Source organism: Aethalodelphis obliquidens, unplaced genomic scaffold, assembly GCF_003676395.1.
Source record: "Aethalodelphis obliquidens isolate GAN/ISIS:26980383/991018 unplaced genomic scaffold, ASM367639v1 scaffold50, whole genome shotgun sequence".
Taxonomy (NCBI): domain Eukaryota; kingdom Metazoa; phylum Chordata; class Mammalia; order Artiodactyla; family Delphinidae; genus Aethalodelphis; species Aethalodelphis obliquidens.
This window is the reverse complement of record NW_020837994.1, coordinates 10,401,550-10,426,979: the sequence shown is the minus strand read 5'-3', so window position 1 is coordinate 10,426,979 and position 25,430 is coordinate 10,401,550. Positions and strand designations below refer to the sequence as shown.

Below are 25,430 nucleotides of genomic sequence, written 5' to 3'. Positions count from 1 at the left end.
TGCCTTTTATTTAATTTTTTTTAAATTTTTATGTACTGTTACTGTCAGTCCCAGAATACACGTGAACTCCTAGAAGATAGATAGGAACTAAGCCTTATATTCCTTTTTCCATTCAGTTTAGCACATTTTTAAAGTCCATGGTATCTTAGCCAGCTCTGGCAGGCATATGGAATCCAGGTGGAGGAAAGTCAGCATCTAGTGGCACTTAGCCCTGGCCTAAACACATCTGGAACTCTGAATTCATTTCTAGGTTCTGCAGTTTAAGTAGAAATCAAAAGGAAAAATTAAGAGTAAACAGGCAAAGATGGCTAGGAATCTTGAAACCATCTCATAAAAAACCAAAAATGTTTATTTGAAGGAGCAGAAGATGCAAGGAATATCTCAGTAATTCAGTGCCAATTATGGGTAAGTAGGTGTTACACCAAGAGAAGGAAGAACTTTCCAGTAATTTTGGTTGTTCCATTGCAAATCTTATCTCCCACACATGTAAATAGGCACATCAAGCTAATCTTGTACAAAACCAAACTCAATTATATTTTCCCATCCACAAATGTACTTTCTCATACACACAATACTATTTGATTCTGTTAACAGTGTGCTCATCCTCTCAACCAATGGCAGAACTCAATTCATTCTCACCACCACCCTCCTTCTAAGACCAAAGTCAATCTACTTTTGAAGGTTCATTTGGAACTTCATGAAGAGGGCACAACTACTCCTATACCCTGGAAAGGGCAAGCCCCTTCTCTCTAGGAGATGTTAACTTTCAGGAGAAATGCCCGCCCATCCAGATCACTAGGATCAATTCTAGAGATCAATGTGCCCTCTCTATAACCTCCTCTTTTTCATTCCTGGATATTTTACTTCCATATGTGTTCAGTGTATCCCCGTTTCTTAATTCCAATTGCCATCATCAAAGTTTAGGCATTTATTAGTTTTCTCTACTATGATGATTTCCCTTTAGTCTCCCTACCTGTAGATTTCCTCCTCTTTCTTCCACTTTTCAGAGTATTTTCAACCTTACCCTTCTGAGTCATAGATATTATTCTGACCCCTTCATACCCCTGCTTAATAACCTTGGAGAGCTCACCACTACCATCAGAATAAAGTCCAGACCTCACTGCCCCTCATGATCCACCCCCAGCCAGGTTCCAGGCCTCATCCATGGCCACTCTGCTCTGGTTAAGCCAAACCACTCCAGGTTCCCAGAGCACAACACATACTTTTGGCCCTCCATGACCTTGAACATGCTCTCCTAGCTTCTCAGAAAGTCTTTCCCTTCTCCAACATTTAAAATACTTATACACCTGTTCAGTTCCAGCTTATATGGTTTGTCTATCAACTATACCTGGAGATGTATTGTAAAATGTTACCTGTATGAAAAGAAGCCAAGTGGTTTATTTGATTTCACCATCTTCTTTATTATCAGTATTTATTGAGGACTACAGTATTAAGGAATCCAAAAATCATCCCAAGCACCTAACACAATCCTTGGTGTGGAGTAAGTGCCCAATTAATATTTGTTAGATGTAAACAGAACATATAAATAATGATAAAACCACCTCACGTTAAGTATCAATGAAGCAACAGGAGGAATAATCGAGCTTTATGGAGGAAGGTGCTGGTGCTTTGATTATGTTGCATTTGAGACAGCGGTAGGTTAACCAAGAAGATATATTCTTATTTTTAAGAATAGTGGCAACTGAATGCAAGTAAACGAAGGGAGGGAAAGTAGACTAAAAACAAGAGAAGAAAATAATAAGAAAGCAGAAAATGATAGATACAGGTATATAAGAGAAAGGTGGAGAGTTAAATATGACAAGGAGAGATGTGGGTTCTTCAGAAAAGTGAGTGAAGAATGAAATAGAATATTGAAAATACATCAGGAGGTATTTTAGTTGGTGGATGGGACCTTACAAGTCACATTAAATAAGTTTACCAGTTTGTTAATTAAAGACACAAAAAACTTTGTGCTCTCCATTAAAATAACATAGTTTTAATATTACAACATTTTGGAAAGACCACTTATCTTGCCTCTCATTGCTTCAGAGAAGGAGAAAATTAAAAAGCCATTTATCACCACTAGCTAGGTCCTTGGTGTTCCATGTGTTACAAAACAATTTCAATTCAGATGCTCAAATTGTTTTTAATTTTACGCAGCAATAGGAATGCATTTTTCAGCTCCAGTCAAATGCCATTTTCTTAGGGAACAGCTAAGGAGTCTTTCACTGGAAAATCATACAGTTCTCAGAAAAGAGACCCTACTATTTTCTGGCTCAATTTTATTCAATGACAGCATGATTTAGAAAGGCAATAGAACTATTATCGTTTTCTGAGTCTTAAAAAGTTTTGGTAAGAGTTACCTCCACAGTCCCCTTATTTGGCACCTCAGGCAAGCCACCTAAGTACAGTGCCACAGGTTTCCTACCAGGTGACAGGGACTTCTTCCCCCAGCATCAGTGCTGTGACATGATATTAAGCCTTCCTCATTCTCACCCTACTCACCCACGATGTGTTATCACTTAAATGCTCATAAATGTCCTGGGCTCACTAATGAGGTGGTGTGGATAGGGCAGAGAAGTCCCTCTGTTAAATGATCGTCATCTTTAAAATGATCTTCAAAAGCCACTGGCATGCAAGTTGGGTATACATGGTGAAAATAATGGGTAGTATTTTATGCAAAAAAATGCTATCAATGATCTTTAGTATGAGTTTAGTATAATGGTTCCTAACACAATGTGTTGGGTCATCTGCATGGACTAATCACAGAGCTTTGATTTCACTTTTCTGAAAGGTAACATGGTTTGTCTTAGAGGAGACTATGGAGCTGACAAACCTGTCTTCTACTTTTGCTACCTACTACCTGTGAGACCTTGAGACTTGATTTACTTTCTCTCAAAAATGGGCATAATATCTAGTTCTCAGTGTTGTTAGATAGTTCAAATGAGATAAAGCATCAGCCTTACAGATAGATGGAACTCAATCCTTCGTATTCCTCATTCAAAAAGATATTTATGAAGCATCTTCTATGGGCCAACCCTGAGCTGAGAATGTACAGATGAATAAGCCCTACTCCTTCCTCTGAAAGCACACGCAATATAATAGGAAAAACAGGCATGTATAATAAGTGGTGGTGATTCTCAGCCATGGGTGCTATTCTGGATGTGTGGGAAGCTTGGGTGGGGCACAGAGAGCATGGCAGCTGCACTGGGGAGGTAGGTAGGCATATCATAGAAAGCTTCACAGAAGAGGTGTTTGACACTGTATAGAAAAATGATAGATACAATGAGGAGAATGGCCATTTGTGGGTAGGTCTGTGTTTTTTTTCAGACAAAGAACATTCCAAGCACTTAGCCCTCCAATGCTGAAAGCTTTAAGGGTTTTTTTGTTGTTGTTTTTTGTTTTAATTTAAAAATATATATATTATATACTATTTTTAATTGAAGTATAGTTGATTTACAATGTTGTGTTAGTTTTGGGTCTACAACAGAGTAATTTAGTTACATATGTGTGTGTGTGTGTGTGTGTGTGTGTGTATATAAATACACTTTTTCACTCTTTTCCATTATAGTTTATTACACAATATTGAATATACTTCCCTGTGCAATACAGTAGGACCTTGTTGTTTATCTATTTTATGTATAGTAGTTTATTTCTGCCTATCCCAAACTTCCAATTTATCCCTCTCCACCCCGTTTTCCCTTTGGTAACCATAAGTTGGTTTTCTATGTCTGTGAATCTGTTTCTGTTTTGTAAATAAGTTCATTTGTATCATTTTTTAGATTCCACATCTAAGTGATATCATATGATATTTGTCTTTCTCTGTCCAACTTACTTCACTTAGTATGAAAATCTCTAGGTCCATCCTTGTTGCTGCAAATGACATATTTCATCCTTTTCTATGGATGAGTAATATTCCATTATGTATACATACCACATCTTCTTTATCCATTCATCTGTCGATGGACATTTAGGTTGCTTCCATGTCTTGGCTATTGTAAATAGTGCTGCTGTGAACACTGGGGTGTGTGTATCTTTTCAAATTAGAGTTTTGGCTTTTCCAGATATAGGACCAGGAGTGGGATTGATGGGTCATATGGCAACTCTATTTTTAGTTTTTTAAGGAACCTCCATACTGTTTTCCATAGTGGCTGCACCAGTTTATATTCTCACCAACAGTGTAAGAGGGTTCCCTTTTCTCCACACCCTCTCCAGCATTTATTATTTATAGACTTTTACATGACCAATATGACGTTGGTACCTCATTGTAGTTTTGATTTGCATTTCTGTAATAATTAGCCATGTTGAGCATCTTTTCATGTGCCTGTTGGACGTCTACGTGTCTTCTTTGGAGAAATGTCTATTTAGCTCTTCTGCCCATTTTAAAAAAATTGTTTTTATATATTCAGCTGTATGAGCTATTCATATATTTTGGAGATTAATCCCTTGTCAGTCTCACTGTTTGCAAATATTTTCTCCCATTCTGTAGGTTGTCTTTTCATTTTGTTGATGGTTTCCTTTGCTATGGAAAAGCTTTTCAGTTTAATTAGGTCCCATTTGTTTATTTTTGCTTTTGTTTCCATTACTCTAGGAGACAAAACCAAAAAACAATGTCACTGCAATTTAAGTCAAAGAGTGTTCTGCCTATATTTTCCTCTAGAAGTTTTATAGTATCTGGTCTTTCATTTAGATCTTTAATCCATTTTGAGTTTATTTTTGTATATGGAGTTAGAAAATGTTCTCATATCACTATTTTTTACATGTAGCTGTCCAGTTTTCCCAGCATCACCTACTAAAGAGACTGTCTTTTCTCCACTGTATATTCTTGCCTCCTTTGTTGTAGATTAATTGACCATAAGTGTGTGGGTTTATTTCTGGGCTTTTGATCCTATTCCATTGACCTTTGTGTCTGCTTTTGTGCCAGTACCATATGGTTTTGGTTGCTGTAACTTTGTAGAATAGTCTGAAGTGAAGCAGCATGAATCTTCAAGCTCTGTTCTTCTTTCTCAAGATTATTTTGGCTGTTAGAGGTCTTTTGTATTTCCATACATATTTTAAAATTTTTTGGTTTTTGGTGAAAAATGCCATTGGTAATTTGATAGGGATTGCATTGAATCTGTAGATTGCCTTGGGTAGTGTGGTCATTTTCACAATACATATTCTTCCAATCCAAGAACACAGTATATCTTTCTGTTTGTGTTGTCTTCAATTTCTTTCATCAGTGTCATAGTTTTCTGAGTACAGGTCTGTTGCCTCCTTAGGTAGGTTTATTGCTAGGTATTTTATTCTTTTTGCTGCAATGCTAAATGAGATTGCTTCCTTAATTTCTCTCTCTTATCTTTCATTCTTAGTGTATAGAATTGCAACAGATTTCTATATATTAATTTTGTATCCTGCAACCTTGCTGAATTCATTGATGCCCTCTGGTAGTTTTCTCTTGGCATCTTTAGGATTTTCTCTGTATATTTTCATGTCATCTACAAACAATCACAGTTTTACTTCTTCCTTTCCAATTTGGATTCCACTTATTTCTTTTTCCTCCCTGATTGCTATGGCTAGCACTTCCAAAACTGTGTTGAATAAAATGGTGAGAGTAGGTAGCCTTGTCTTGTTCCAGATCATAGAGAGAATTCTTTCACCTTTTCACCACTGAGTATGATGTTAGCTGTGGGTCTGTCATATATAGCCTTTATTATGTTGAGATATGGTCCATCTATGCCCACTTTCTGAAAAGTTTTTATCATAAATGGGTGTTGAATTTTGTCCAAAGCTTTTTCTGCATCTACTGAGATGACCATATTGTTTTTATTCTTTAATTTGTTAATGTGGTGTATCACACTGATTGATTTGAGGATATTGAATTATCCTTGCATCCCTAGGATAAATCCCACTTGGTCATGGTGTATGCTCCTATTAGTGTATTGTTGAATTCAGTTTGCTAGTATTTTGTCAACAATTTCTGCATCTATTTTCATCAGTGATATTGGCCTGTAACTTTCTTTTTTGTGGTATCTTTTCTGGTTTTGATATCAGGGTGACAGTGACCTCGTAGAATGAGTTTGGGAGTGTTCATTCCTCTGCAATTTTCTGGAAGAGTTTCAGAAGGATAAGTGTTAACTCTTCTCTAAATGTTTGATAGAACTGACCTGTGAAGCCATCTGGTTCTGGACTTTTGTGTGTTGGGAACTTTTTAATTATTGATTTAATATCATTTCTGGTAATTGGTCTGTTCATATTTTCTATTTCTTCCTGGTTCAGTCTTGGAAGATTGTACCTTTCTAAGAATTTCTTCATTTCTTCTAGGTTGTCCATATTATTGGTGTATAGTTGCTTGTAGTAGTCTCTTATGATCCTTTTTACTCTGTGGTGTCAGTTGTAATTTCTCCTTTTTCACTTCTGAATTTATTGACTTGGACCCTCTCCCCTTTTTCCTTGATGAGTCTGGCTAAAGGTTTATCAATTTCGTTTATGTTTTCAAAGAACCAGCTTTTAGTCTCATTGATCTTTTCTAATTTTCTTTTTAGTCTCTACTTTTTTAATTTTAGAATTTTATTTTTTATACAGCAGGTTCTTATTAGTTATCCATTTTGTACATGTTAGTGTATATATGTCAATCCCAATCTCCCAATTCATCCCATCACCACCCCCCGCCACTATCCCCCCTTGGTGTCCATATGTTTGTTCTCTATATCTGTGTCTCTATTTCTGCCCTGCAAACCGGTTCATCTGTACCATTTTCTTAGGTTCCACATATATGCATTAATATACGATATTTGTTTTTCTCTTTCTGACTTACTTCACTCTGTATGACAGTCTCTAGATCCATCCACGTCTCTACAAATGACCCAATTTCATTCCCTTTTATGGCTGAGTAATATTCCAATGTGTATATGTACCACATCTTCTTTATCCATTCGTCTGTTGATGGGCATTTAGGTTGCTTCCATGACCTGGCTATTGTAAATAGTGCTGCAATGAATAGGTTGCTTCCATGACCTGGCTATTGTAAATAGTGCTGCATGTGTCTTTTTGATTTATGGTTTCCTCTAGGTATATGCCCAGTAGTGGGATTGCTGGATCCTATGGTAATTCTATTTTTAGTTTTTCAAGGAACCTCCATACTGTTCTCCAAGTGGCTGTATCAATTTACATTCCCACCAACAGTGCAAGAGGGATCCTTTACTCCACACCCTTTCCAGCATTTGTTGTTTGTAGATTTTCTGATGATGCCCATTCTACCTGGTGTGAGGTGATACCTCACTTTGTTTTGATTTGCATTTCTCTAATCTTTAGTGATGTTGAGCAGCTTTTCATGTGCTTCTTGGCCATCTGTATGTCTTTGGAGAAATGTCTATTTAGGTCTTCTGCCCATTTTTTGATTGGGTTGTTTGTTTCTTTCAAGTGGAGCTGCATGAGCTGTTTATATATTTTGGAGATTAATCCTTTGTCCATTGGTTCATTTGCAAGTATTTTCTCCCATTCTGAGGGTTGTCTTTTCATCCTGTTTGTAGTTTCCTTTGCTTTGCAAAAGCTTTTAAGTTTCATTAGGTCCCATCTGTTTATTTTTGTTTTTATTTCCATTATTCTAGGAGGTGGATCAAAAAAGATCTTGCTGTGATTTATGTCAAAGAGTGTTCTTCCTATGTTTTCCTCTAAGAGTTTTATAGTGTCCAGTCTTACATTTAGGGCTCTAATCCATTTTGAGTTTACTTTTGTGTGTGGTGTTAGGGAGTGTTCTAAATTCATTCTTGTACATGTAACTGTCCAGTTTTCCCAGCAACACCTATTGAAGAGGCTGTCTTTTCCCCATTATATATCCTTGCCTCCTTTGTCATAGATTAGTTGACCATAGGTGCATGGGTTTATCTCTGTGCTTTCTATCCTGTTCCATTGATCTATATTTCTGTTTTTGTGCCATTACCATATTGTCTTGATTACTGTAGCTTTGTAGTATAGTCTGAAGTCAGGGAGTCTGATTCCTCCAGCTCCATTTTTTTCCCTCAAGACTGCTTTGGCTATTCGGGCTCTTTTGTGTCTCCATACAAATTTTAAAATTTTTTTCTAGTTCTGTAAAAAATGCCATTAGTAATTTGATAGGGATTGCAATGAATCTTTAGATTGCTTTGGGTAGTATAGTCATTTTCACAATATTGATTCTTCCAATCCAAGAACATGGTACCTCTCTCCATCTGTATCATCTTTAATTTCTTTCATCAGTGTCTTATAGTTTTCTGCATACAGGTCTTTTGTCTCCCAGGTAGGTTTATTCCTAGGTATTTTATTCTTTTTGTTGCAGTGATAAACGGGAGTGTTTCCTTAATTTCTCTTTCAGATTTTTCATCATTAGTGTATAGGAATGCAAGAGATTTCTGTGCATTAATTAAATATACTGCAGCTTTACCAAATTCATTGATTAGCTCTAGTAGTTTTCTGGTGGCATATTTAGGATTCTCTATGTATAGTATCATGTCATCTGCAGTGACAATTTTACTTCTTCTTTTCCAATTTGTATTCCTTTCATTTCTTTTTCTTCTCTGATTGCCATGGCTAGGACTTCCAAAACTATGTTGAATAATAGTGGCAAGAGTGGACATCCTTGTTTTGTTCCTAATCTTAGAGGAAATATTTTCAGCTTTTCACCATTGAGAATGATGTTTGCTGTGGGTTTGTTATATATGGCCTTTATTATGTTGAGGTAGGTTCCCTCTATGCCCACTTTCTGGAGAGTTTTTATCATAAATGGGTGTTGAATTTTGTCAAAAGCTTTTTCTGCATCTATTGAGATGATCATATGGTTTTTCTTCTTCAGTTTGTTAATCTGGTATATCACATTGATTTATTTGCATATATTAAAGAATCCTTGCATCCCTGGGATAAATCCCACTTGAACATGGTGCATGATCCTTTTAATGTATTGTTGGATTCTGTTTGCTAGTATTTTGTTGAGGATTTTTGCATCTATATTCATCAGTGATATTGGTCTGTAATTTTCTTTTTTTGTAGTATCTTTGTCTGGTTTTGGTATCAGGGTGATGGTGGCCTTGTAGAATGAGTTTGGGAGTGTTCCTTCCTCTGCAGTTGTTTGGAAGAGTTTGAGAAGGATGGGTGGTAACTCTCTTCTAAATGTTTGATAGAATTCACCTGTGAAGCCATCTGGTCCTGGACTTTTGTTTGTTGGAAGATTTTTAATCACAGTTTCAATTTCATTACTTGTGATTGGTCTGTTCATATTTTCTATTTCTTCCTGGTTCAATCTTGGAAGGTTACTCCTTTCTAAGAATTTGTCTATATCTTCCAGGTTGTCCATTTTATTGGCATAGAGTTGCTGGTAGTAGTCTCTTAGGATGCTTTGTACTTCTGCAGCATCTGTTGTAACTTCTCCTTTTTCATTTCTAATTTTATTGATTTGAGTCCTCTCCCTCTTTTTCTTGATGAGTCTGGCTAATGGTTTATCAATTTTGTTTATCTTCTCAAAGAACCAGCTTTTAGTTTTATTGATCTTTGCTCGTTTTGTTTCTATTTCATTTCTTTCTGTGCTGATCTTTATGATTTCTTTCCTTCTACTAACTTGGGATTTTGTTTCTTCTTCTTTCTGCAGTTGCTTTAGGTGTAAAGTTAAACTATTTGAGATTTTTCTTGTTTCCTGAGGTAAGCTTGTATTGCTCTAAACATCCCTCTTAGAACTGGTTTTGCTATGTCCATAGGTTTTGGATCACAGTGCTTTTGTTGTCATTTGTCTCTAGGTATTTTTTGATTTCCTCTTTGATTTCTTCAGTGATCCATTGGTTGTTTAGTAACATATTGTTTAGCCTTCATGTGTTTGTGTTTTTTGCAGTTTTTTTCTTGTAGTTGATTTCTCGTCTCATAGCATGTGGTTGGAAAAGATGCTTGACATGACTTCAGTTTTCTTAAATTTATTGAGCCCTGTTTGTGGTCTAGCATGTGATCTATCCTGGAGAATATTCCATGTGCACTTGAAAAGAATGTGTATTCAGCTGCTTTCAGGTTTAAGCTCTATAAATATCAATTAAGTCCTCATAGTCTAGTGTTAGTTAAGGCCTATGTTTTCTTATTGATTTTCTATCTGAATGATCCATCCATTGTTGTAAGTGGGGTGTTAAAGTCCCCCACTATTATTGTGTTACTGTCAATTTTCTCTTTTATAGCTGTTAGCATTCGCCTTATGTATTGAGGTGCTCCTATGTTGGGTGCACATATATTTTCAATTGTTATATCTTCTTGGATTGATGCCTTGATCATTATGTAGTGTCCTTGTCTCTTGTAACAGTCTTTAAAGTCTATTTTGTCTGATATAAAAGTATTACTACTCCAGCTTTCTTTTATTTCCATTTGCATGGAATATCTTTTCCCATCCCCTCACTTTCAGTCTGTATGTCTCTCTAGATCTAAGGTGAATCTCTAAATAAATAAAGAAAGTGAATCTCTTGTAGTTGGCATATATATGGGTCTTGTTTTTGTAGCCATTCAGCCAGTCTGTGTCTTTTGGTTGGAACATTTAGTCCATTTACATTTAAGGTAATCACTAATATGTATGTTCTTATTGCCATTTTATTGTTTTGTATTTCTTTTTGTACACCTTTTTTTTTCTTTTGTTCTCTTATCTTATGGTTTGATGACTATCTTTAGTGTTATCCTTGGATTCCTTTTTCTTTTTTGTTTGTATCTATTATAGATTTCTGGTTTGCCGTTACCATGAGTTTTTTTTTTTTACAGTGGTCTGTATATGTATGCAGCTGTTTTCAATTGCTGATCTCTTCATTTCAAATGCATTTTAAACACCCTTGATTTGTACTCTCCTCCCCTCATGCTGTTTTTGATACCATACTTTACATCTAGTTGTTCTGTGTATCCTTTAACCACTTATTGTGGATACAGATGACTGTACTACTTTTCTCTTTTAACCTCCCTACTAGCTTTGTGTGTGGATGATTTCCTACGTTTACTGTATGTTTGCCTTTACAAGTGAGCTCTTTCCTTCTGTACTTTTCTTGTTTCTAGTTGTGGCCTTTTCTTTCTTGCCCAGAGAATTTCCTTTAACATTTGCTGTAAAGCTGGTTTGGCTTTACAACAATTCTTTTAGCTTTTGAAAGCCTTAAGTTTTAGTTGTGCTTTCTTTCCTTGGTTCTTTTCACTACACTTCTCAGAATTCCATCTGGCTGGCCTCTCTGCCTCAAGAAGTGAAAGAGCCAGGCAGTTGTCACCTATAATTTCTTAGTCATGGTAGAACTAGCAGCATGCTATGTATGTAGCCAATGTACAGAAAGGATGAAACCTACTTGGTCCCAAGGGGAAGATATTTGATTTTTTTTTTTTAAATACCACTTAGAAGCTATCAGGTAGCTTCTAATACTGACTGTAATTACTGCTTAAATGTTAGTATCAGGGTATAACAAAAATTCCTGTGCATCTGTAGGTCTTGACTGTCAGTTAATTCACCATATATGTCTTAGTAGAGTAAAAGGGTAATTACATGTTGTAAAAAGCTCTGTTTGTTCCAGATTTACATGCTAGGAGAAATTGGCTGACTTTGTGTAACACAAAAGGAGTCAATTTCTGTGAGCACTTCATTGGTACCTTTTGCACTTAATCTAAGTGTCACTAAAACTTTTAAAGGGACATTTTTGGAATAATTTGGGGCAGAATATTAAAGTAATTAGTTTAAGGTAGTGATAAGTGAGATTACTGAATATTTCTTTGTTTTCATTATATGGGCCAGGTTATTGGTGAGGAAGCTATCAGTGATTCCAGTTACTCATTAATCTTGCTTAGTAAGCATCATTGATCTTTACCCAAGAAATGTTGGTACTCTCTAAACCAGTGGAAGATAAATGGTAAAGGAAAAGCCTGAACAGTTTAAACAAAAAAATACAATTCGCAAATAAGCACATAGAAAAGAAAAGGTCATTCTCATAAATAAAGAAATACTCATAAATCTGAGGCATCATTTTGTACCTAGTATCAATTTTTTTTTAATTATAATAGCTGGACTTATAAGATTGTGGTGAAACTGGCACATATACGTATGTTTTTAGAAGCAATAAAATGGTAGAAACTTTTGAAAAGTAATTAATAACATAAGTCATAAAACATAACCAAATAAATATTTCCATTTGGGGGAATACATTCAAAGGAAATTGTCAAGTAAAAAAAAGTAATTGATATCACTATGTTCATTGCAGCATTGTTTATAATATTAAAACAACAGAAATAACCCAAATATCCATTTGTAAAAGGATGATTAAATAAATTACATCTGCAGAGTAAGTAACATTATATAACACCAAAATAATAATTATGGAAACCTTGCCAGGAGTGATTAAATTATAATGTAAGGGGGGGAGAAGGAATGCAGATATGAAGTTATATATGGTCTGTGTATATTTAAAATGATATGAAACACATGTGGAAATACAGAGAATCAGTAGCATAGAGTTTAAAGTACATTCACTTGGCAACAAGAGGGGCTTTAGTTTGAATTCTGGCTCCATATTTGCAAGCTGTTGTTTTCTGACATGTTAAGTTCTTTGTGTTTTCTTAAATATAAAATGGGGATTCTCATACCTTCCTTATAGGACAGCTCTGAGAATTAAATTAGATGATTCTGTAAAGTCTGAGACAAGGCAGTGGAATTATATGTGAATTTTTTTTACTCTCTTATTTTGATTTCCATTAATTTAATTTTTTTAATTGAAGTATAGTTGATTTACAATGTGTTAGTTTTGGGTCTACAACAAAGTGATTCAGTTACATATATGTATATGTGAATATATATATTTTCATATTCTTTTCCATTATAGTTTATTACACAATATTGAATATACTTCCCTGTGCAATATAGGGACCTTGTTGTCTACCTATTTTATGTATAGTAGTTTATATCTGCTAATCCCAAAGTCCTAATTTATCCCTCTCTGCCCCCTTTTCCCTTTGGTAACCATAAGTTTGTTTTCTATGTCTGTGAATCTGTTTCTGTTTTGTAAATAAGTTCATTTGAATTTTTTAGATTCCACAGCTAAGTGATATCATATGATATTTGTCTTTCCCTGTCTGACTTACTTTAGTATGATAATCTCTAGGTCCATGTGGCAAATGGCATTATTTCATCCTTTTTTATGGATGAGTAATATTCCATTATGTATATATACCACATGTTCTTTATCCATTCACCTGTTGATGGACATTTAGGTTGCTTCCATGTCTTCGCTATTGTAAATAGTGCTGCTATCAACACTGGAATGCATTTATCTTTTCGAATTAGTTTTCTCCAGCTATACGCCTGGGAGTGGGATTGCTGGATCATATGGTAACTCTATTTTCAGGTTCTTAAGGAACTCCATACTGTTTACCATAGGGGCTGCACCAGTTTACATTCTCACCAACAGTGTAGGAGGGTTCCTTTTTCCCCACACCCTTTCCAGCATTTATTATTTGTAGACTTTTTGATGATGGTCATTCTGACTGGTGTGAGGTGATACCTCATTGTAGTTTTGATTTGCATTTCTGTAATAATTAGCGATGTTGAGCATCTTTTCATGTGCCTGTTAGCCAACCCAATATGTGTCTTCTTTGGAGACGTCTGTTTAGGTCTTCTGCTCATTTTTTGATGGATTGTTCGGTTTTTTTGTTATTGAGTTTTATGAGCTGTTTGTATATCTTGGGAATTAACCCTTGTTGGTCACATCATTTGCAATATTTTCTCCTGTTCCCTAGGTTGTCTTTTTGTTTCCTTTGCTATGCAAAAGCTTGTAAATTTGATTAGGTCCCATTTGTTTGTTTTTGCTTTTATTTCTATTGCCTGTGGGGAGTGACCTAAGAAAACATTGCTACGATTTATGTCAGAGAATTTTTTTTTATTGAAGTATAGTTGATTTACAATGTTGTGTTAATTTCTGCAGTACAGCAAAGTGATTCAGTTATACATATATACATTTTTTATATTCTTTTCCATATGGTTTATCACAGGATATTGAATATAGCTCCGTGTGCTATACAGTAGGACCTTCTTGTTTATCCATTCTATATATAATAGTTTGCATCTGCTAACCCCAAACTCCCAATCCATCCCTCCCCCACCCCCTCCCCCTTGGCAACCACCAGTCTGTTCTTTGTTAATCTATTTCTGTTTTGTAAATAAGTCCATTTGTATCATTTTAGATTCCACATCTAAGTGATATCATATTCCATTTGTATCATTTTAGATTCCACATCTAAGTGATATCATATTACTTGTCTGTCTCTGTCTGATTTACTTCACTTAGTATGATAATCTCTGTCCATCCATGTTGCTGAAAATGGAATTATTTCATTCTTTTTATGATTAATATTCCAGTGTTGTGTATATGTGTGTGTATATATATATATGTGTGTGTGTATATATACACCACATCTTTATCCATTCATCTGCCTTTGGACATTGGTTGCTTCCATGTCTTGGCTATTGTGAATAGTGCTGCTATAAACACTGGGGTACATGTATCTTTTCAAGTTACAGTTTTCATCTTTTCCAGGTATATGACCAGGAGTGGGATTGCTGTGTCATATTGCCAACTCTATTTTTAGATTTTAGTTTTTGAGGAACCTCCATACTGTCTTCCATAATGGCTGTACCCATTTACATTCTCACCAACAGTATAGGAGTGTTCCCTTTTCTCCACACCCTCTCCAGCATTTGTTATTTGTAGACTTTTTAATGATTGATAGCCATTCTAACCAGCATGTGATGATACCTCACTGTAGTTTTAATTTGCATTTCTCTAGTAATTAGCCATGTTGAGCAACTTTTTATGTGCCTGTTGGCCGTCTATGTGTCTTCTTTGGAGATATGTCTGTCTATTTAGGTCTCCTGCTCATTTTCTGATTGGGTCTTTTTTTTTTTATATTGAGCTGCATAATTGTATATTTTGGAGATTAATCCCTTGTCGGTTGCATCATATGCAAATATATTCTCCCATTCCATAGGTTGTCTTTTCATTTTGTTTCCTTTGCTGTGCAAAAGCTTGTAAGTTTGACTGGGTCCCATTTGTTTATTTTTGCTTTTATTTATATTGCTTTGGGAGACTGACCTAAGAAAACATCGCTACAATTTATGTCAGAGAATGTTTTGCGTGTGTTCTCTTCTAGGAGTTTTACAGATCCAGTCTTAAATATTTAGGTCTTTGATCCGTTTGGGGTTTATTTTTGTGTATGGTGTTTGTTAGAGAGTGTTCTAATTTCTTTTTTTTTTTACATGTAGCTGTCCAGTTTACCCAGCACCACTTATTGAAGAGACTGTCTTTTCTCCATTGTATATTCTTGCCTTCTTGTTGTAGATTAATTTTGACCATAAGTGCATGGGTTAATTTCTGGGTTTTCTGTCCTGTTCCATTGATCCATATGTCTGTTTTTGTGCCAGCACCATTACTGTTTTTATTACTGTAACTTTGTAGTATTGTCTGAGAGGGTTATACCTCCAACTTTTTTCTTTTTCCTCAGGATTGCTTTGGCAATTCTGGGTCTTCTGTGGTTCCATATAAATTTCAGAGTTATTTGTTCAAGTTCTGTGGAAAATGTCATGGGTAATTTGATAGGGATCACATTAAATCTGTAGATTGCTTTGGATAGTATGGTCATTTAAACAATATGAATTATTCCAATCCAAGAGCATGGGTTATCTTTCCATTTCTTTGCCTCATCTTCAGTTTCCTTTATCAGTGTTTTATAGTTCTCAGCATATGTCTCTTCTCCTTGGTCAGGTTTATTCCTAAGTATTTTTTTATGCAATTTTAAAGGGGATTTTTCTTTTTACTTTCCCTTTTTGATATTTCATTGCTAGTGTAAAGAAATGCAACAGATTTCTGTATATTAATTTTGTATCCTGCAACTTTACCAAATTCATTGATGAGCTCTAGTAGTTTTCTGGTGGTGCCTTTAGAATTTTCTCTGTATAGTATCATGTCATCTGCATATAATGACAATTTTTCCTCTTCCCTTCCAATCTGGATACATTTTATTTCTTTTTCCTTGATTGCTGTGGCTGATTTCTATTAATTTTATAATGTTGTTTTTACAACAGAAAACATTTTAATAATTTGATATCGACCACGAAAGTTATAATATACTCACAAATCTACACCTTGTGGCATTGACTATATGGCTAATTGAAGTGATCTAAATAATTAATTATGCTTATTTAGTACTAAAGAAATCTCAAAGTGCACACTCTGCTAAATCATATGTTTATTTAACACTTATGTAGCTTTTACCATGTAAGACAGACAGACACTGTTCTAAACACTGTATTCATTGAATACCCTATGAGGAAGGTACTGTTACAGAGGACTTTAAGAAACTCAATCCAGGTCACATTGGTCTATGTGGCAGAGCGGAAATTTGAACTCAGACAGCCTGGCTACGTGGTCCAGCTCCTCAATGCTATGCTGCCTTTCAGTTAGCCAATCAAAACACGCTTAGTGGACATAAGTGACGATTGGCACTGTGAGGGATGCCAGGAAACAAAGGATACAATCCTTAATTTGAAGAAGATGACCATTCTCTAGACTTTAGCCATAGTCCCCAAATTCTGCTCTCTCAACCTCAGATAAATGTCATCCATGTCACAGCTAAATGCTAGTCACAGAGAAACACCTCCTCTCACCCATAATAACAAAAGTTCTGAATGAAAATCTGCAGCCTATTTGCTTGGCTCTCTATGGCAATGTCAGTGTTTTCAAAGTATGTGCTGAGAAGTCTTAGAATTGTGTGAAGTTGCCTCATGTTCTGCAAATATTTTACTCAAGTTTCTCTCTATACATATATTTGTATATACACACTACACCTTCACACACTACATGTATATGTAACCAATGTTACAAATAAGTTTTTAAACTAATACTACAAACTAAAATTACACACTGAAATACATTTTATTGTATACTTTAATACATAGGAAACTCACAATTCATTACAATATGCTTTTGGATTGTCATTGTGCATATCTCAGATGAAAGAGTCTCCCTCTATCTCTAATTGAAGAGTATTCTGAGATTGTAAGACAAATTCTTTCAAAGCCAAAAAAACTGTTACCATTTGGAAGGTGATATGATGGTTAAGAAGAATGGCACGTCTAGATACCATTTCGAGCACAGGTATTTACCACATGAATTTGGGCAAGTTTTAAACCTTCCTTACCTTAATTTCCTCATCTGTCAAATGGGACAGTACATACCTCATAGAGTTGTAAGAAATAATATACCTAGAAAAGTAACTCAGGCAATAAGTACTCAATAAGTATTAGATACTACTATACATACAATTTCTAGTGCAAAGATACAATATAATTTCTAGTGCAAATACTTATCTATAAAATCAGTCTTGCCTTGTTATCATGCAACCAAATATGGAATAACCTTAAGTTCTAACTAATGCTGATATACACCTGGAAATCCCATTTTTCAAGTTTTTGTGTTCATTCAACAGTTGAATTATTGTTATTTTTACAAGTATGCAAATATAAACTAATAAAGTTATACTAATTACATACTACTACAATTTTCAAATTTGCTGTTTAAAATTTTGTTAGAAAAAAAATGTTCTGCCTTAAAAAAATAATATATTGCATCATAGTGAAATTTGTTTTTATGTTACCTTATTCCAAGGGGAAAATAATTACCTCTTCCAAATATATGTATTTCTTTTCATGGCTACCCTTCATTTAAAGCTTGCTTTTGAATAATACATGTTGAAATCAAATTATAATGAAATATTAGCCCCTTATCTGGTAGAGTGTTACACTGTGGTGGACGATTCTGCTTATCACCAAAGAACAGTCAGTTAATGTCTCCTGTATTTCTTCCAAGATTGATTCTTTTCATGACAATAAGACTATTAGAATGTGCAAAGATATTTTAAATAAATGATTGTGTTTGTGTTTTCTTTCTTTTCTTGCAGTCATTCCCAACACAGCACTACAACCCGCCAGCCTTCAGTGACTCTCCAACGGGCCATCTCCCTGGAAGGGTAAGATGATAAGAATAATATGGAGCCTTCTCCTAAACCAAACCGAGCACCCTTGTCACTTTGAGCATAAATTCTTTCCTTCCTTCCTTCCTCCCTCCCCACATTACCCCTTTTTTTTCTTTCTGTTAGCAAATCTCTATGAAGCTTATGTTATATATATGCCAAGCACCGTGCGAGGTACTACACTGAACAAGTCAAATCAGATCTTTTCCTTCAGAGGACTTATTATCTATTGAGAGTGACAGAAATATAAACACACACCTGCACATAACAGTGTAAGCGTCACACAGGAAATACGTCTGAGGGATTAATGAAGGATCCAGAAAGGATATCTGACCGAGAATGGGTAACAAAGAGGGAGGGGGGAACAGGTCAGGATGGTTTCAGAGAAGATATAACTCTCAAGCTGAGAACTGAAGCATCTGTGAATATTTCCCTGACTGACAGATATTGGAAGGAAGGGTACTCCCTGCAGGAGAAAGAGCACATGCAAAAACATGGACATCTAAGCAGATTTCAGATGTCAAAAGGCCACTGAGTGATTTCGCGCAAGGTGTGCAAGGCAGGAAATGAGAATGGTGATGTTGGCTGGCCAGGCTTACGTGTAGAGGACTTAGTATTTCATATTTCTAAATTCCCCAATCAGATAGAAGCTGAAGGGGCTGAGAAGAAGGAGTTAATATTTCCATCCACTTGCTTTATAATCGCAACTGATTTAATTGACAACACTTAATTGGTTACTGTATAAAAATTAAATCACTATTTTTCCAATATCTGTTACCAACTATGCTTTGTTCAACCCTATTTCTCAATGACAAGTAGACTTCCTTAATGGCATTTCAGTTAAAATCTCTATTATTTAGTCTATTTTAAAATCTTGTGTTTTCAGTCAAACCTCTGTCTCTCTTTCCAACATAATTAAGACTCGGGGTCCACCAAAGTGCTCTGCAGTTGATAGAGGAGTGATCTGCTCTCTCTCTCATACCACCACCCTCTTGATCTTCCTTTCTCTTAGATTTCTTCTCTGGTAGAAATGAAGTTGTTTAAAAAAAAAAATGGGAAATGGCATTCCTCACATTCTCCTGTGGCAGTCCTCCTTTCTGTTGGCTATCACGGGTGATGTAGCCTGGATGGGTAGAGAACCAAATACGCACCAATGCTAAGAAACTCAACTCCCCCAGCACGTGGTCCCCTGGGAGCATCAGCGATCTTTTCTACAAAACCCCCTGGCAGTAGCACACTGTAGTCCTCTGATGCACTCACCCACTTTGCCCCAGCTGCGTCAGTCCCTCCTCACAAGCACGTAGTCACCCTTTCTCATGTGTCCTCAGCAGCTTCAAATGTGAGGCTTGCAGACATGAGCAGCATGCATCTTTCCTACCCCTCAGGTGGAACTTACTAGGGCTAGTCCTTGCCTCCTTTCTTTCTCCCTGCCTGACATTCTCATCTTCTCTCCCCAGGGCAAGTCAGCAAACTCCATGACCTAGTGGACATCCACTTGGGAGGGAGATGTTAGCCTTTCCTTCCTGGAACAGCATAAATCTTATAAACACTTCATGGGGTGCCCTTTCTTGCCTTTAGCGAAGGAAATCCACTGCATGTCCGCAAACCCATGGGAACGTGAGTGAAAGGAATGTGACCTCTGCATGAACACTGCCCTCCCCTCAAAAGGATACCTCCTTCTCTTCCTAGTCCTACTCTTCTGTTTTTGGCAGTAAAGAACATCAAACAATTTTAGCTCCTCTATTAAAAAAGAAAACAAAAACTGAGATAGGAGTGGGGGAGGAGTCAAGATGGCAGAATAGGAGGACATGGAGGTCACCTCTCCCCATAAGTACATCAAGAATGGAACAATTCTGACAGAGCACTTGCTGAACACTAGCAGAGGACCTCGGACACCTAAAAGTACGAGAACAATCCCCATGCAACTGGGTAGGACAAAAGAAATTTTAAAAAGACAAGAGGAAACAGGACACGACCTGCACCCCTTGGGGGGAACTGAAAGAGGAGAGGTTCCCACACCCAGGGAAGCCCCCTCGCTAGTAGGGAGACCAGCTGGGGAGCTTCAGGGGCTCAGAGGATAGCACAGCGACCAGCCTGTGGCAGGCAGGACAGAGTAAGACCTACATGAATGTTTGGTGCCGCAGCCCGGCACGTCCCAGCCTGAGACATGTGTCTGCTGGTGCGGACAGAGGCTGGGTGCTAGAACCTGGGGTTTGGAGAGCAGACCCAGGGAGGGGACTGCTGTTAGCTGCAAAGAGAGAGCCTGAAGGTATGGGAGTACAGAGCTCTACAAGCGGGAATGTTTGTGGAAGAAGCCCTGGCCGCCATTGCAGCCCCCTTCCCCACGTGCCAGCCCCTGCCTCCCTGGGCACTAGAAGGGGCTCCTGCCTGAGCAGGCTTGCAGGCCTCACCCTCCTTGGCCACGGCCTGCAAGAGCAGGCTCACATGCCCCACCCACTGCGGCTGCCTCCTTCACCCCTGCCCACCCCAGCAGGCTGGCATTTGCCCCACCTGTTGCTGCCTCTGACCCCACCCACCTAGGCAGGCTCTGGGGCAGCCTCCGGAACAGACACTGGTGGAAGGCCCACATGCAGAGGTGGGGCTGAAACCACAGCTGAGCCTCATGGGCCATGCAACTAAGGAAGAAGAGCGGAAATCTCTCCTCACAGCTGTGGGAACTGCGGATTTACACCCCAGCTGCCAGCTTTGTAAACTCAGCACCTGCAGAATATCCAAATGAGTGAGTGCTCCCCCAGCTGAGATGGGTCTAGCTTTAGCACTGTGGGTTTGTGGGCACATACACATGGGGACTAGACCGGGCCAGAATCTGAGCTGCCTCCATAGCTCCCACAGCAGGTCCTGGTGCACAATTACTGCAGTCCTGGGACCTGACTGCAGTGGATCTGTGCTGGTAGTCTGGTGAAAGCAACGCCTGAAAGACACCAGGGCCAATTGCCGGCATACCCGTTGTTAAGGTGGGTCTGAGAGCAGTTCCAGCAATAGTATAATTTATGAGCCAGCACAACAGGTGAAAAGTGATGCAACAGAGCACACTCACAGTTGAACAGCTCTGGAGGAGGAAAACCCAGTGGTTTCTCTCCCAGAGAGAGTGCTCCAATCCTGCCTATGTCACACTGCAGGTCAGAAACACAGCTCAGAAACAGATCTCGGGGCCTCTACTCCAACTGGAGAGCAGACCCTGCCCCTGACAGGGCAGTGACAACCTCAGAGCAAGGGGAGGCCCCCATTCAATATCCAGTGCAGGCTCAGGTCACCACAACATCAGTCACTCCTCTTACCAAGGGGATAATGGCCAGCATACACTGAGGAAAGAGGTGGCAGACAAGCATATTAAAAACAGCTCTAGCACCAAAAAATATTAAACCCACTTAGGCTACACAGGGACGTTCCCACATAAAAATAGCCCTACAAGACAGTCTGAGGGTCAGGCATCGGGAGAAAGAACCGCCCCCCCCAGAGCATTTGGCTTTGAAGGCCAGTGGGTCCTGAGTGCAGGAGCTCCACAGGACTGGGAGAAACAGAGACTCCACTCTTGGAGGGCGCACACAAGGTCTCACATGCACTGGGACCCAGCACAAAGCAATACCTCCATAGGAACCAGGGCTAGACCTAACTAGGGGTCTTGGAGGGTCTCCTGAGGAGGCAAAGGTCAGCGGTAGCTCACTCTGGGGGCAAGGAAACTGGTGGCAGAGGCCCCAGGGAACACTGATCAGCATGATCTCTCCCAGAGGTCCCATTTTTGGCACCAAGACCTGGCCCCACCCAAAAGCCTACAAGTTCCAGAGCTGGAATGCCTCAGGCCAAACAACCAGCAAAACAGGAATACAGCTCCACCCACCAGCAGACAGGCTGCCTAAAGTCATACTGAGCTCACAGCTACCTCAAAACGCACCCCTTGACACGGCCCTGCCCACCAGAGAGACAAGACCCAGCTCCACCCACCAGACAGCAGGCACCAGTCCCTTCCACCAGGAAGCCTGCACAAACCCCAGGACCAACCTCACCCACAGGGGGCAGACAACAGAACTAAGAGAAACTATGATCCTGCAGCCTGTGGAAAGGAGACCACAAACACAGAAAGGTAGACAAAAGGAGATGACAGAGAAATATGTTGCAAATGAAGGAACAAGATAAAAACTCACAAGAACAACTAAATCAAGAGGAGATAGGCAATCTACCTGAAGAATAATTCAGAGTAATGATAGTAAAGATGATCCAAAAGTTCAGAAAAAGAATGGAGGCACAGACTGAGAAGATACAAAAAAAATGTTTAACAAGGAGCTAGAAGATTTAAAGAACAAACAGAGATGAACAACACATTAACTGGAAGGAATCAATAGCAGAATAACTGAGGCAGAAGTGAGCTAGAAGACAGAGTGGTGGAAATCACTGCCACAGAACAAAATAAAGAACAAAAAATGAAAAGAAATGAGGACAGTCTCAGAGACATCTGGGACAACATTAAACGCACCAACATTCACATTACAGGTGTCAACAAAGGAGAAGAGAAAGAGAAAGGGCCTGAGAAAATATTTGAAGATATTATAGCCAAAAACTTCCCTAATATGAGAAAGGAAACACTCAAGTCCAGGGAGTGCAGAGAGTCCCATACAGGATGAACCCAAGGAGGAACACAGACATATATTAATCAAACTGGAAAAAATTAAAGAGAAAGAAAAAATATTAAAGACAACAAGGGAAAAGCAACAAATAACATACAAGGGAATCTCCATAAAGTTTTCAGCAGAAACTCTGCAGGCCAGAAGGGAGCGGTAAAATATATTTAAAGTGATGAAATGGAAAAAGCTACAACCAAGAATACTCTACCCAGCAAGGCTTTAATTCACATTTGACAGAGAAATCAAAAGCTTTACAGACAAGCAAAGGCTAAGAGAATTCACCACCAAACCACGTTTACAACAAATGCTAAAGGAACTTCTTTAGGTGGAAAGAGACGAGCAACTTAATACAACCTTGTGTATATATAGACTGCTATATCAAAACCTCATGGGGGGACTTCCCTGGTGGCACAGTGGTTAAGAATCCACCTGCCGGGCTTCCCTGGTGGCGCAGTGGTTGAGAGTCCACCTGCCGATGCAGGGGATGCGGGTTCGTGCCCCGGTCCAGGAAGATCCCACATGCCGCGGAGTGGCTGGGCCCGTGAGCCACGGCCGCTGGGCCTGCGCGTCCGGAGCCTGTGCTCCACAACAGGAGAGGCCACAGCAGTGAGAGGCCCGCATACCACAAAAAAAAAAAAAAAAAAAAGAATCCACCTGCCAGTGCAGGGGACATGGGTTCAAGCCCTGGTCTGGGAAGATCCCACATGTGGCAGAGCAACTAAGCCTGTGTGCCACAACTACTGAGCCTGCGAGCCACAAGTACTGAGTTCGCGTGCTGCAACTACTGAAGCCCGCGTGCCTAGAGCCCATGCTCCACAACAAGAAGCCACCGCAATGAGAAGCCCGCACACTGCAACAAAGAGTAGCCCCCACTTGCCGCAACTAGAGAAAGCCCATGCACAGCAACGAAGACCCAGCACAGCCATAAACAAACAAGCAAGCAAACAAATAAATAAATTTTTTTTAAAAAGAATAAAACTTAAAAATTTTAAAAACCTCATGGGAACTGCAAACCAAAAAACTACAATAGATACACACACACACACACACACAACCCAAACACACACTAAAGATAGTCATCAAATCACAAGAGAACAAAAGAGGAAGGGAAGGAAAAAAAGCTACAAAAACAATTCCAAAACAATTTTTTTAATTGTCAATAGGAACATACATATTGATAATTACCTTAAATGTAGTAGGAACATACATATTGACAATTACCTTAAATGTAGTTGGATTAAACGCTCCAACCAAAAGACATAAACTGGCTGAGTGGATACAAAAACAAGACCCGTATATATACTGTCTACAAGAGACCCACTAGGGACACATACAGATTGAAAGTAAGAGGATGGAAAAGGGTATTCCATGCAAAAGGAAACCAAAAGAACGATGGAGTAGCAATACTCATATCAGACGAAATAGACTTTAAAATAAAGACTGTTACAAGAGACAAGGAAGAACACTACATGATCAATCCAAGAAGAAGATATAACAATTGTAAATATGTATGCACCCAACATAGTAGCACCTCAATATATAAGCCAAATGCTAACAGCCATAAAAGGGGAAATCGAGAGTAACACAATAATAGTGGGGGACTTTAACACCCCACTTACACCAATGGACAGATCATCCAGACAGAAAATCAGTAAGTAAACACAGGCCTTAAATGACACATTAGACCAGATGGACTTAATTTTTCCATCCAAAAGCAGAAGAATATACTTTCTTCTCAAATGCACATGGAACATTCTCCAGGATAGATCATATATTGGGCCACAAATCAAGCCTCAGTAAATTTAAGAAAAATGAAAACATATCAAGCATCTTTTCATACCACAAGGCTATGAAATTAGAGATCAATTATAGGAAAAAAAACTGTAAAAAAACACAAACACGTACAGATTAAACAATATGTTACTAAACAACCAGTGGATCACCAAAGAAAGAGGAAATCAAAAAATACCTAGAGACAAATGACAACAAAAACACTATGATCCAAAACCTCTGGGACACAGCAAAAGCAGTTCTAAGAGGTAAGTTTTTAGCAATACAATCTTACCTAAGGAAACAAAATCTCAAATAAACAACCTAACATTACAACTAAAGCAACTAGAGAAAGAAGAAGAAACAAAACCCAAAGTTAGTAGAAGGAAAGAAATCATAAAGGCCAGGGCAGAAATAAATGAAATAGAGACTAAAAAATAAAAAAGATCAGTGAAACTGAAAGCTGGTTCTTTTTCCTTTTTCTTTGAAAAGATAAACAAAATTGATAAACCATTAGCCAGACTCATCAAGAAAAAAAGGGAGAGGGCCCAAGTCAATAAAATCAGAAATGAAAAAGGAGAAATTACAACTGACACCACAGAAATAAAAAGGATCATAAGAGACTACTACAAGCAACTTACACCAATAATATGGACAACCTAGGAGAAAAGGACAAATTCTTAGAAAGGTACAATGTTCCAAGACTGAACCAGGAAGAAATAGAAAATATGAACAGACCAATCACAAGCACTGAAATTGAAACTCTGATTAAAAAACTTCCAACAGGGCTTCCCTGGTGGTGCAGTGGTTGAGAGTCTGCCTGCCGATGCAGGGGACACGGGTTCGTGCCCCGGTCCAGGAAGATCCCACATGCCGTGAAGCAGCTGGGCCTGTGAGCCATGGCCGCTGAGCCTGCACGTCGGGAGCCTGTGCTCCGCAACGGGAGAGGCCACAACAGTGAGTGGCCCGCGTACCGCAAAAAAAAAAAAAAAAAAAAAAAAA

General features: G+C 38.2%; 1 protein-coding gene across 2 annotated transcripts in view; it reads left to right on the top strand.

The window, feature by feature from the left end:
• DLG2 (discs large MAGUK scaffold protein 2) overlaps window positions 1-25,430 on the top strand; it is a 534,199-nt gene that overhangs the window by 95,527 nt on the left and 413,242 nt on the right. Inside the window, exon 5 of one of the 2 annotated variants that reach the window (XM_027083549.1) lies at window positions 17,947-18,015. In XM_027083549.1, the coding sequence (XP_026939350.1) occupies window positions 17,947-18,015 (69 nt within the window). Of the gene's footprint in view, window positions 1-17,946; window positions 18,016-20,627; window positions 20,759-25,430 lie in introns of those variants that run through there. The other variant, XM_027083548.1, reaches the window with a different exon arrangement.